Source organism: Rhineura floridana, chromosome 9 (genome assembly GCF_030035675.1).
Source record: "Rhineura floridana isolate rRhiFlo1 chromosome 9, rRhiFlo1.hap2, whole genome shotgun sequence".
Lineage (NCBI taxonomy): Eukaryota > Metazoa > Chordata > Lepidosauria > Squamata > Rhineuridae > Rhineura > Rhineura floridana.
The window spans coordinates 111,700,350-111,712,964 of record NC_084488.1 but is presented as its reverse complement, the minus strand read 5'-3'; the positions used below and the strand labels follow the sequence as shown (position 1 = coordinate 111,712,964).

At 45.2% G+C, this 12,615-nt stretch overlaps 1 protein-coding gene across 5 annotated transcripts in view; it reads left to right on the top strand.

Moving 5' to 3' along the window:
* Nucleotides 1–12,615, top strand: part of FRAS1 (Fraser extracellular matrix complex subunit 1) — a 416,443-nt gene that overhangs the window by 279,612 nt on the left and 124,216 nt on the right. For all 5 annotated transcript variants that reach the window (XM_061583287.1, XM_061583284.1, XM_061583285.1 and 2 more), the window contains one exon: nucleotides 11,726–11,876. In XM_061583287.1, the coding sequence (XP_061439271.1) occupies nucleotides 11,726–11,876 (151 nt within the window). The remainder of the gene's footprint in view (nucleotides 1–11,725; nucleotides 11,877–12,615) is intronic.

The window sequence follows — 12,615 nt, the reverse complement described above, 5'->3', positions numbered from 1 at the left end:
TAGGGAGGTGGTGGGATCCCCTTCGCTGGATGTCTTCAAGCAGAGGCTGGACAGCTATCTGCAGGAGATGCTCTAGCTGTGGATTTCCTGCTGTGAGCAGGGGGTTGGACTCGATGGCCTACAAGGCTAGCTCCACGTGCTAGAGGGAGCCCCAGCTGACGAAGCGTCAAGGCGAGTTAAGCAGCAGAGCGAAAAGAGGGTAAGTAGCTCCCATTTATTCCATTATTTAATTGAAGTAAAACAGCTCAGAGCAATAAGTAATAAGGGCAGCCCAAGGTCACCCTGAGCTAGGAGCCAAATCCTGAAAGAACCTATATCTTAGGAGACAGATCCTAGGAGAAGGAAGCCTATAGAAAGCTAGTTTTCAACACCACCCTAGCAGGAAAGCTTCAGGGGACACTGTAAACAAGGCTAAATTCCAGTCGGAGAGAAGGGGGAAAAGGAAACTCCACCGACACATACAGGGAGAGAGTCAGCTCAGTCCTTGCTAAAAAGGGCAGCTTCACCCTTCCTGAAACACAACCACAAGCTCTGTTTCCCTAGGTTAAAGAAAGGTCAGGCTGTTCTAGGTGGGAAAACAACAAACACAAAAGACTTGCCTGGAAGTCGCAGCCCCTTGATTAGATTAAAAGCAGTCAAAAGCTTAAACAGCCCCGCCCCTCGCTCAGGAAGGAAGGAAGCCTGCCTTCCTGCCTTCAAAGGAAGGAAGCCTGAGAGAATACTAAAGAGGTAAGCCCCAGCTGATAGCCATCAGCCTCAAGTAACACATCATTGGCTGGCAGCAGTAGCTGGGAGGAACCAGCCACACATATAAAGTCAGAGCACCCTAGCGAGGGAGCCTGCTCCACGAGCTAGAGGGAGCCCCAGCTGACAAAGCGTCAAGGCGAGTTAAGCAGCAGAGCGAGTTTGGCAGCAGGGCAAGGAGGCCAGGGCCCCCTACTCTGCCCGTCTGTTCCCTGACCTCAACTAAACCGCAGTCTCCAACCCATTGACGTAATAAACCTTAAACAAAACTATGCAGGTAAGAAGCCAGCAGGGGTGTGGGGGCTTTCCAGTGTTTTGCACAGCCTGCAGCATGTACGACTATCTGCCTGTTGGACAGAAGTCGTGGGTGTGCTCTCGGTGCAATGAGCTCCTGGCTCTCCGGGAACGACTTCATTTCCTTGAGGCCAAGGTGGCGGACCTGGAAAAGCTGAGAGAGGCAGAGAGGTGTGTGGAGGAGGCCTTCAGGGACGTTATAGCTGTGTCCCACTCCAAGGATGATAGCTCTCCTGCTATCATGGAGAACGATGGTCTCGGGGAAGGAGAGCATCCAGCTGAGGAAGAGGGAAACGATCCCTTAGAAGGGACCCATTCCTTGGGGGATGAGCAGCTATCCTCTCGTGCCGAGGATATATCTCCAGGGGGTGGAGGGATCCTTGTAGTGGGTGATTCGATCATTAGGAACATAGACAGTGGGGTGTGTGATGGGCGTGTAGACCGCAAGGTGTTTTGCCTGCCTGGTGCGAAGGTTGCGGATATCGCCCGTCGTTTAGATAGTTTGGTAGACAGTGCTGGGGAGGAGTCAGTGGTCGTGGTGCACGTTGGCACCAACGACATGGGGAAATGCAGCCGTGAGGTCCTGGAAGCAAAATTTAGGTTGCTAGGTAGGATGCTGAAAGCCAGGACCTCCAAGGTGGCTTTCTCTGAAATGCTACCGGTTCCACGCGCAGGACCAGCCAGACAGGCCGAGCTTTGCAGTCTCAATGCGTGGATGAGACGATGGTGTCGGGTGGAAGGGTTTGGATTTGTTAGGCACTGGGGAACATTTTGGGACAAGCCGGGCCTGTACAAAAGGGACGGGCTCCACTTGAACCAGAATGGAACCAGACTGCTGGCACTTAAAATTAAAAAGGTGGCAGAGCAGCTTTTAAACTGACTGAGGGGGGAAACCCGACAGGAGCTGAGAAAGGTCCGGTTCGGAATAAACCTCCCCCCTGGGATAAAAACCAAAGAAATGATGAAATTTTAAAAGGGGTAGGCCTAGAAGTAGGCATTGTGAGAGCAGGGGCACAGGATATAAATTCAGAAGAGCAAAATTACCACAGGCCTAACCACAAGTGCCAAAGACACTTGAAGAGAGACACTGCTTACAAGTGCCTGTACGCTAATGCTAGGAGCCTCCGAACCAAGATGGGAGAACTGGAGTGCTTGGTCTTAGAGAAGAGCATTGATATAGTGAGCATAACGGAGACCTGGTGGAATGGAGAAAACCAGTGGGATACGGTTATCCCTGGATATAAACTATATCGGAAGGACAGGGAAGGACGTATTGGTCGCGGAGTCGCTCTATACGTGAAAGAAGGCATTGAATCCAGCAAGCTCGAAACCCCAAAAGAGGCAGACTCCTCCACAGAATCGTTGTGAGTGGTGATACCGTGCCCCAGGAGGGACTTAATACTGGGAACGATCTATCGTCCCCTTGATCAAAATGCTCAGGGAGACCTTGAGATGAGATATGAAATTGAGGAAGCATCCAAACTAGGAAATGTGGTAGTAATGGGTGACTTCAACTACCCGGACATAGACTGGCTGCATATGTGTTCCAGTCATGACAAAGAAGCAAAGTTTCTAGATATTCTAAATGACTATTCCCTAGATCAGTTGGTCATGGAACCGACCAGAGGGACGGCAACCCTGGACTTAATCCTCAGTGGGGACCGGGACCTGGTGCGAGATGTAAGTGGTGTTGAACCGATTGGGAGCAGTGACCACAGTGCTATTAAATTAAACATACATGTAACTGGCCAATTGCCAAGAAAATCCAACACGGTCACATTTGACTTCAAAAGAGGAAACTTCACAAAAATGAAGGGATTGGTAAAAAGAAAGCTGAAAAACAAAGTCCAGAGGGTCACATCACTCGAAAATGCTTAGAAGTTGTTTAAAAACACTATATTAGAAGCTCAACTGGAGTGCATACCGCAGATCAGAAAAGGTACCGCCAGGGCCAAGAAGATGCCAGCATGGTTAACGAGCAAAGTCAAGGAAGCTCTTAGAGGCAAAAAGTCTTCCTTCAGAAAATGGAAGTCTTGTCCGAATGAAGAAAATAAAAAAGAACATAAGCTCTGGCAAAAGAAATGCAAGAAGACAATAAGGGATGCTAAAAAAGATTTTGAGGAGCACATTGCTAAGAACATAAAAACCAACAACAAAAAATTCTATAAATACATTCAAAGGAGGAGACCATCTAGGGAGACAATTGGACCCTTGGATGATAAGGGAGTCAAAGGTGTACTAAAGAACGATAAGGAGATTGCAGAGAAGCTAAATGAATTCTTTGCATCTGTCTTCACAGTGGAAGATATAGGGCAGATCCCTGAACCTGAACTAACATTTGCAGGAAGGGATTCTGAGGAACTGAGACAAATAGTGGTAACGAGAGAGGAAGTTCTAAGCTTAATGGACAATATAAAAACTGACAAATCACCGGGCCCAGATGGCATCCACCCGAGAGTTCTCAAAGAACTCAAATGTGAAATTTTATTTTTATTTTATTTTATTTAGACTATTTCTATACTGCTTAATATATAAAAAGATCTCTAAGCGGTGTACAGAGAAATAAAACAAGTACGTATTATAAAAATGCACAATAAAACAGTAATACAAAAAATACATACACGATACAAATTATTAATAAATAAATACCAACACAAATTCCTTCACACTTCCCCTCTCCACCTCCTGGGTCCCACGCAGGACTCCACCAATGCACCCTGGCTCTCACCCAGGGCCCAAACAAACACAAATCCCCCCAAAGTCTCACCAAAAAAGTGGGTTCCCAGGGGATCCCAAAGATGGCACTTAGGACCCACATTTTATAAGCCTGGGAACCATCTTGAATGCTGGATCTTTCCTGCCGCACATGAATTTGCTGAGTTCTTTGCTGATCTGCTAACTAAAATATGTAACTTGTCCCTCGGGTCCTCCTCCGTGCCTGAGGACTGGAAAGTGGCAAATGTAACGCCAATCTTCAAAAAGGGATCCAGAGGGGATCCCGGAAATTACAGGCCAGTTAGCTTAACTTCTGTCCCTGGAAAACTGGTAGAAAGTATTATTAAAGCTAGATTAACTAAGCACATAGAAGAACAAGCCTTGCTGAAGCAGAGCCAGCATGGCTTCTGCAAGGGAAAGTCCTGTCTCAGTAACCTATTAGAATTCTTTGAGAGTGTCAACAAGCATATAGATAGAGGTGATCCAGTGGACATAGTGTACTTAGACTTTCAAAAAGCGTTTGACAAGGTACCTCACCAAAGGCTTCTGAGGAAGCTTAGCAGTCATGGAATAAGAGGAGAGGTCCTCTTGTGGATAAGGAATTGGTTAAGAAGCAGAAAGCAGAGAGTAGGAATAAACAGACAGTTCTCCCAATGGAGGGCTGTAGAAAGTGGAGTCCCTCAAGGATCGGTATTGGGACCTGTACTTTTCAACTTGTTCATTAATGACCTAGAATTAGGAGTGAGCAGTGAAGTGGCCAAGTTTGCTGACGACACTAAATTGTTCAGGGTTGTTAAAACAAAAAGGGATTGCGAAGAGCTCCAAAAAGACCTCTCCAAACTGAGTGAATGGGCGGAAAAATGGCAAATGCAATTCAATATAAACAAGTGTAAAATTATGCATATTGGAGCAAAAAATCTTAATTTCACATATACGCTCATGGGGTCTGAACTGGCGGTGACCGACCAGGAGAGACACCTCGGGGTTGTAGTGGAGAGCACGATGAAAATGTCAACCCAGTGTGCGGCAGCTGTGAAAAAGGCAAATTCCATGCTAGCGATAATTAGGAAAGGTATTGAAAATAAAACAGCCGATATCATAATGCCGTTGTATAAATCTATGGTGCGGCCGCATTTGGAATACTGTGTACAGTTCTGGTCGCCTCATCTCAAAAAGGATATTATAGAGTTGGAAAAGGTTCAGAAGAGGGCAACCAGAATGATCAAGGGGATGGAGCGACTCCCTTACGAGGAAAGGTTGCAGCATTTGGGGCTTTTTAGTTTAGAGAAAAGGCGGGTCAGAGGAGACATGATAGAAGTGTATAAAATTATGCATGGCATTGAGAAAGTGGATAGAGAAAAGTTCTTCTCCCTCTCTCATAATACTAGAACTCGTGGACATTCAAAGAAGCTGAATGTTGGAAGATTCAGGACAGACAAAAGGAAGGACTTCTTTACTCAGCGCATAGTTAAACTATGGAATTTGCTCCCACAAGATGCAGTAATGGCCACCAGCTTGGATGGCTTTAAAAGAAGATTAGACAAATTCATGGAGGACAGGGCTATCAATGGCTACTAGCCATGATGGCTGTGCTCTGCCACCCTAGTCAGAGGCAGCATGCTTCTGAAGACCAGTTGCCGGAAGCCTCAGGAGGAGAGAGTGTTCTTGCACTCGGGTCCTGCTTGCGGGCTTCCCCCAGGCACCCGGTTGGCCACTGTGAGAACAGGATGCTGGACTAGATGGGCCACTGGCCTGATCCAGCAGGCTCTTCTTATGTTCTTAAGACCCCTTCCAACTCTATGATTCTATGAATCTGGTTGTCCTTCTAAATAACTGCAGCTCAGTCACATTTAGAAATGTTTTATTATTTTAAACATATAATACTTTAATATTTTAAATAAACAAATATTTCCAGAATAGCTAATTATAGGGTGCAGGGAATAGTTGTGACACACTATACTGGCATTTTGGCTTATAGTATCATAGAGTTGGAAGGGGCCTACAAGGCCATCGAGTCCAGCCCCCTGCTCAATGCAGGAATCCAAATCAAAGCATTCCCAACAGGTGGTTGTCCAGCTGCCTCTTGAATGCCTCCAGTATCTGAGAGTCCACTACCTTTCTAGGTAATTGGTTCCATTGTCATATGGCTCTAACAGTTAGGAATTTTTTTCTGGTGTCCAGTTGAAATCTGGCTTCCTGCAACTTGAGCCCATTATTCCGTGTCCTGCACTCTGGACCGATCGAGAAGAGATCCCGGCCCTCCTCTGTGTGACAACATTTCATGTACTTGAAGAGTGCTATCATATGTCCCCTCAGTCTTCTCTTCTCCAGGCTAAACATGCCCAGTTCTTTCAGTCTGTCCTCATAGGGCTTTGTTTCCAGTCCCCTGATCATCTTTGTTGCTCTCCTCTGAACCTCCTCTTTTTGCAAGTACCTTTAGATAACGGATGGGGGAACCTGTGGCCCTCCAGATGCTGTTGGACTACAACTGTCATTGTTCCTGGCCATGCTGGTCAGCACTGATAGGAGTTGAAGTCCAGCAGCTTCTGGGGGGCTGCACGTTCTCCACCCTGCTGGAGATGCATGCAGTCTAAAGTGAAGATGTATCTAGGTGAGGTACCCCCTGCCAGCCTTACATTTTGTTGGACCAAGCAGCTTGACCAGGCAAACATGGATAGCTAGCGCTGTCTTCAGGGAGTCGTTCTTTCTCTCCCTTCCCACCATGATGGGGCTCTTCAGGGGATGGCTACACCTTTTCTCCCCCTTTCTCCTTTCCCAGTCCCGGTTGAATAACACTCACCGCAAGAGCTTTTAAAGCGCTGCTTCTCGAGGTGACAGGGCCGTTTTCAGCACAAGGAGCCGAAAATTCCCAGTCATTCTCTGAACTGGAAGCTGAGGAAGACCAACAAGAAATTTCTGGAGACGACTGCCCTCCCGGTTCTTCGAAGTCATGGGGTCTCTGGACCACAGCTACTTTAGTTCCCTTGTTGGTTCCAGAACTCGGCTTTTTAAGTAATTGGGGACACTGATCCTTTTTGTGCCCCAGCTGCTTGCATAAAAAACATAAATTCTCCAAAACTGCTTTACTCGGTTGGTAAGCTGTTGGACGCGCTGTTGAAACAACGGCGGCAGCAGAAGCGGAGCTCTCTCCTCTCTCCTCCGACTTGACTACAGGTGGCCACGTTTTTTTCTTCCATTCATTTCCTCCTCCTGCCTGCTGGCTACCTTTGAAGTTTCCTGGCTTTTTAACATAAGCCTTAGGCGATTCATCTTTATCCTGAAAGGAGTGAAGTTCGTCAGCATGATGTCCTGCTTCCTGGATGCTCTTTGGTTTTTTTCCTCTCACAGCAGCTGTAAGCTCTTTCAGCAGCATCTTGTAAAATTTCTCAAGAGTATACACTGTCCTTAACTGCTCGCAAGTAGCTTTCGCAGCTGCAATCCACAAATCCATTGCTTGAGCAGTACGGGCGCTTAATGCTGAGAACGTTTCTTTTGGCTTTTTCTGCAAAGTCTCAAACTTTTGGTAACACGCTCTAGTAGATAGAGCGAATAGCGCGGTTGCCAACTTTACAAAGTTCTCGTAATCATCGGCTAACGCTCGAGGGAGTTTGCACATTAAACTTCTTAATTCTCCCTTTCCTTGAGTGCGTAGGATTTTCATCCAGTATTTTTTATCTAATGACTGGTCCAAACACGCTTGCTCAAAGATTAAAAAGAATTCTGAAATATCCTCTCCCGCTTGGTAAAATGGAAAGTCTGCTGGATCAGCTCCACCCAAGCACACTCTTCCAGACCTCAGTCCTTGGCTCGGTGGGGCGTACGCTTGCTGTTGTTGCACAAGAGTAGTCATAAGCGCCATTTGTTTCGAAAAGAAGTTATGCATTTCAGCCCACATATCCATGGGTGGCACCCCCCCGTTCTGGCTGGCTTGACTCTCCATACTTCGTCGACTCTGTACGGGTGACGACGCCAGTTCTCCCTCCGGAGTAACTGTTTGTAACGGTGGCACCTCAGCGCTGCCTCCTGCTGCTTCGAAATCGCCTTGAGGTAACAAATCTGTTTGTTCCTCATCACTACTTTCAGCAGTAATCTGATCTAACGCCTTCCTTTGCTTAGATCTCGTAGACATCCTGACTTTACAAAAATAATAAACCTTTGTGCCAGAAACCTTTAACTAAACAATTTCCAATTTTTCCAAAATGTACCTTTTTAAGAGTATGTTTACCCAGAGATAGGTTCAGTCCTTTTCGGTCCCAAATGCTGCCAACATGTAGTGAAAGCGGGGAGCTCTTCCCTGTCTGCTCTCACTGTCCTAGGAGTCAATCCCCGACCTTGGGCAATTGATCCCAGCAAATCCTGGTTTGCCAAGGTTGTGCACGTCAACACCAACCCTGCAAGGTAGTACTGCCACCACCCTTCAACTGGTTAGCTACTCTGGGGCAAAGGGAACCCCAGAGCCCACTTAAACACCTGAGCCTCTCAGGACCAGAGCCTAGATACACTCCTGGCCTCTTCTGAAGTCTTAGGTAAAAACGTTCCTTTGTTACATGGTAGTTGTGGTCAAATGGCAAGGACTGAATTTAGGAACTGACCCCTTTCTCTGGAATAAACACACATTGATTCAAAGTAATTAAAGTTTATTAAAAAGAAAATAAGAAAAGCATAAAAAGGTTACAAAACAAAAAGGTACACACAAATAATTTGTAGCAGCAAATTGAATCCTAAAACCATACACCCAAACGGGTAAGGTATTTAGTAACAAAGGTAAAGGAAAAAGTTTCTTGGCACAAATAAAAATAACAAAGCTATCTGCCTTAGCTATACTTACAAGAGCATAGGATCTCCCACTGAATAGCCTTCTTCCCCTCAGGGAATTGCAAGTCAAGATGTAAATGGAGCCACAACAGAACATCACCATAGGCAAGGTGGTGTTCCGAAGTGGGACACCAACCCAGAGTTCTGAGCCTCCTCTTATGGAGGAAAATTCCCTCCCAGCTGGAGACAATTAACCAATTAACTTTTTTCATCAAAGGGATGAAAAAACAATGTTCTCACAGCACCTGGGGCCTCCTCTTGGTTTCCCATAACAAAGCAAGGAGTTTTACGGCCTTGATGGAACCAGGCCCCTTCCACTGATAAGAAGGTGCAAAATTACTGTGAGCTGGTACAGCTGTGTTATAAAAATTACCAAGTCACAGTGATGAAAGAACATCCAAGATTTAACTGCTTGCTAGCAAGCTAACAAGGAAGATGTCAAGGGGAAGAATTCCCCATAAGGCTTTAGGAGTTAGCCATTTTAACTGCAGGCCAAGGTAAGGAGAACATCCAGAGTTCCATAGTGCTGGATGGGGAAAGGAACGTTAAAGAAAGAGGAACATGAGTGGGAGAAGACTGTGACTGGTAAGTGTTAGTAAAGGGAGGAGAAGGGAGTGAGATGAAATGTTGATGAATACTGTGTGTGATTGGCTGACGGTGGTTTATATTTGAGAAACTGGCAGTTGTCAGATAGGGCACAGATTTGAGAGGGATAGGGCTGGAAACTGGGAGGCAGTGGATTTGAAGGGTGGTTAGCAGTGGGTAGCGAGGCAGGATGTGCTTATAGCAGTTAAGGAACTTAGTATATTTTATATGAACGAACAACAATTTGTAACCACACACTTCAGAAACTGAGTTGAAAGTATTCTTGTTTTATTTGTATCTTCTGTTAAATAAATCTGATAGTTTCTAAAGACCTGCCTAGTTCTTGGCCAGCTGGCACAAAGAATGCAAGGATTGGCAAAATATAAACAAAGGTGGAAGCAGTATAGCATAGTGGCAGCAGAGTTTACCTTAGAGAGTAACATTAACAGGTAACAGGGGATCAATCCAGGTCTGTGATCTTTTAGAGACAGAGAGATACACAAGGGGGTTGAGGCTTGCCTGTGTGCCTGGTTGTTTATAGCAAAGGCTGGGGTGAATAAGGCAAAGTCCCTAATAGCAGCATTGCTATAGAGTGTGTGACTGATAAAATGTGCCTTCCTCTGCTAAAGGCAGGATAACAGCAGGTGGGAATGTGACAAGGACCCATACCCTCCATCCAGGGGGAGAGAGGCAGAAGGAGCTGCTGGCAGGGAGCAGTGGGAAGGGGAACTCCCTCCCCCTTCACCACTGGCTGCATCCGAACCCTTCTCAGGCCTGGGAAAGAAGGGGAGGGTGAAATCTAAAGGACAGCAATTTTGGTTTCTTACTGTAACATTTTTTTAAAGCATCTCTAAAATCCCATCAAAAGGCAAAATAGGGCAGGCAGCAATGATTGATCACAAGCAGGTACTGCAAAATAGGGCAGCCTTCGCTAACCTGGTAGCCTCCGGATGTTTTGGATTAAAGCTTCCTCCAGTCCCAGAGAGCATGCTGGCTAGGGCTGATAGGAGTTGTAGTCCAAAAGAATTGAAGGGCACCAGGTTGGTGAAGACTGAAACAGACACTATTTACCTTTTAACAAGTACAGTTGGAATAAAGGTAAGTCAGGGCCACTCTAAAAACTCCTTGGCTTTATTTATTTCTGTCTGTCTGTCTGTCTCTGTAGATTCCTTGGCTTTTTAAATGTTTATAGGACTTCAAAGCATATCAAGTCTCTTTGATTTCTCCCTCGTAATAATTCTGATACTATTCAAGAGGTCTGCTCCCTATGAAATGTCTGTTACATTACTCTTAGCACAGTGGATTCTTCAGCAAAAGAAAATGTTTCAGCATACTGTTAATATAGACTTCACCTGTTTTAATGAGCGGGCATGTTGGATCCCAAAGAGATCCCTGAGTAGTTCCTCCTGATATTATCATCTGATAAGTAAAGTGGTTGGGCTCTGCTCCTGAACCTCCAGCTCAAGTCTCCTAATGGGTCATCCAAAATCTGGTCTCACTTGCTGGTGGGGACGGGCCTCGAGGCCTGCGCTGACAGTTTGGCCCATCATTTTGAGGTTTACATTGATTGACTCTGCAGCCATTTGGATGCTACCATTCTGGTTACAGTTCTGGCTGAGGTTTCCAGTGCGACGTCTTCCCCAATTTTGTGGGATCAATTTCAGTATTGTTTAGGCAGGCCTTCGCAATACGAATATCTCTTTTTACCAACCAGTATTTACTGATGTTTTTTTAAATGATGGATGCTTTTACTGATGCTATTATAAATTTGTTGTTGCATCTCTTCTTGATATATTTTTATGAAAATGTGAACTGTAACACTTCGATAAAATAAAAATAAAATAAATGTTTTAATGCAAGGGATGGGAAGGTCAAGCCCAGAGTCCAAATGTGGCCTTTTATATCTCTCTGTGACCCTCAGAACCTCTCAGCCAACCCCGCTCTGCCCAGGCCACGCCCCTCACTGGCCCAGCTTTGCCTAGCTGGAATGTGGCCTTGAACTCCAGTAATGGTTCCTTCTTGTCTGAAGAGAAGGTACAGGGGAGTGTGTGAGTGCGTGGAGAAATTACTAGCTTATTGTTCAAAGGTTAACTTTACATTTGTTGTTCCAGCCGCTTTTCCTTTAGTCTCACACACCACCGGCATGTGGCCCTCAAAAGGTTGCAGAGAAGGAAATGCAGCCCCTGAGTGGAAAAAGGTTCCCCACCAGTGCCTTACAGACAGTGAGGAAGAATTAATTATTTATTTATTGCATTTGTATACCGCCCCATAGCAGAAGCTCTCTGGGCGGTTTGCGACAATTAAAAACAAATATACAAATTTAAAAACACATTTTTAAAAAGCAATTGGAGACAAAAAGCTGTTAGCTGGTTTTATTATTTATTTATTTATAGTATTTGTATACCGCCCCATAGCCGAAGCTCTCTGGGCGGTTTACAGCTGGTTGAGGATTTCAGTTTAACATCTAATACTAGCTAAAATGACCGGCCTTCTTCTCTTTGAAATTTGTTTCCTATCAATCAAGATTTATGGATCATTTAATTACTTGAGTTGTCTTCTGTCCTCTTTGCAGAGTGATGGGCTGCCACGGCTAGTTGCCAGCTCGATGGTGTGGGTCCCAGAGGGAGGGATGCTGCAAATCACCAACAAAATTCTGCAAGCTGAGATGCCCGGGGTCAGTGATTCTGCAATCATCTACACAATTAGAGATCAGCCGCAATACGGTAAGCAGGACTTGTGCAACCTCTCTGAGTAATTTTGCGAATCTTGCTGAAATTCAGCTTCTGTTGCTTGAAATTGCTAGAGCTGCCTTGTTTGAGAAGGACCTGCCATGTTTGTCTCAAATTTCACTTTAGATAAAATTAGGTGGCAACTTAGAGATGTGCAGGAGGTGCCTGGAATATTTCACTAATCTTTCTGAAGCAGCTGAAGCTTCCTTTGATATTCCTGCAGATTCCTTCATCTAAGCAGGGCAGTCCAAGTATGACTTGAATTCCTTAGTAGCTGAAATTCCAATTGGTAGTGAGGTACATTATGCTCTATTTACACTATTCCTGGCTCATTTGTAATAAGGCATTGTTTTCCGTTTTGCCCTGCATTCATCACATACCACACTGTTTCCATTCTGATGCAGTTCATCTTTGCCAAAAACTACTTTATTCATCCCATTGTCTGCTCTGGTGAAGTTCTGTGACTTAACATAACTAATTACGTAAATTATGTTATTCCACCCTATTCATTTCAGTGCAAAGCAAGTTGGGGGGGGGATGACGTAATCAATTATGTATCTTTTGCAGACTGAAAGCAACAAGAGTGAATACTGATTGTATTCACTGGGTTGATTTCCATTCCAGGCATGTGACAAATAAGCAGATATTGGCAGTTTCCACTCCCATTTCTTTTCTCATTGGAGTTCTCCAACATCCCTACATCATTTGGCATCTGCTAAGTCAAAATGACTTA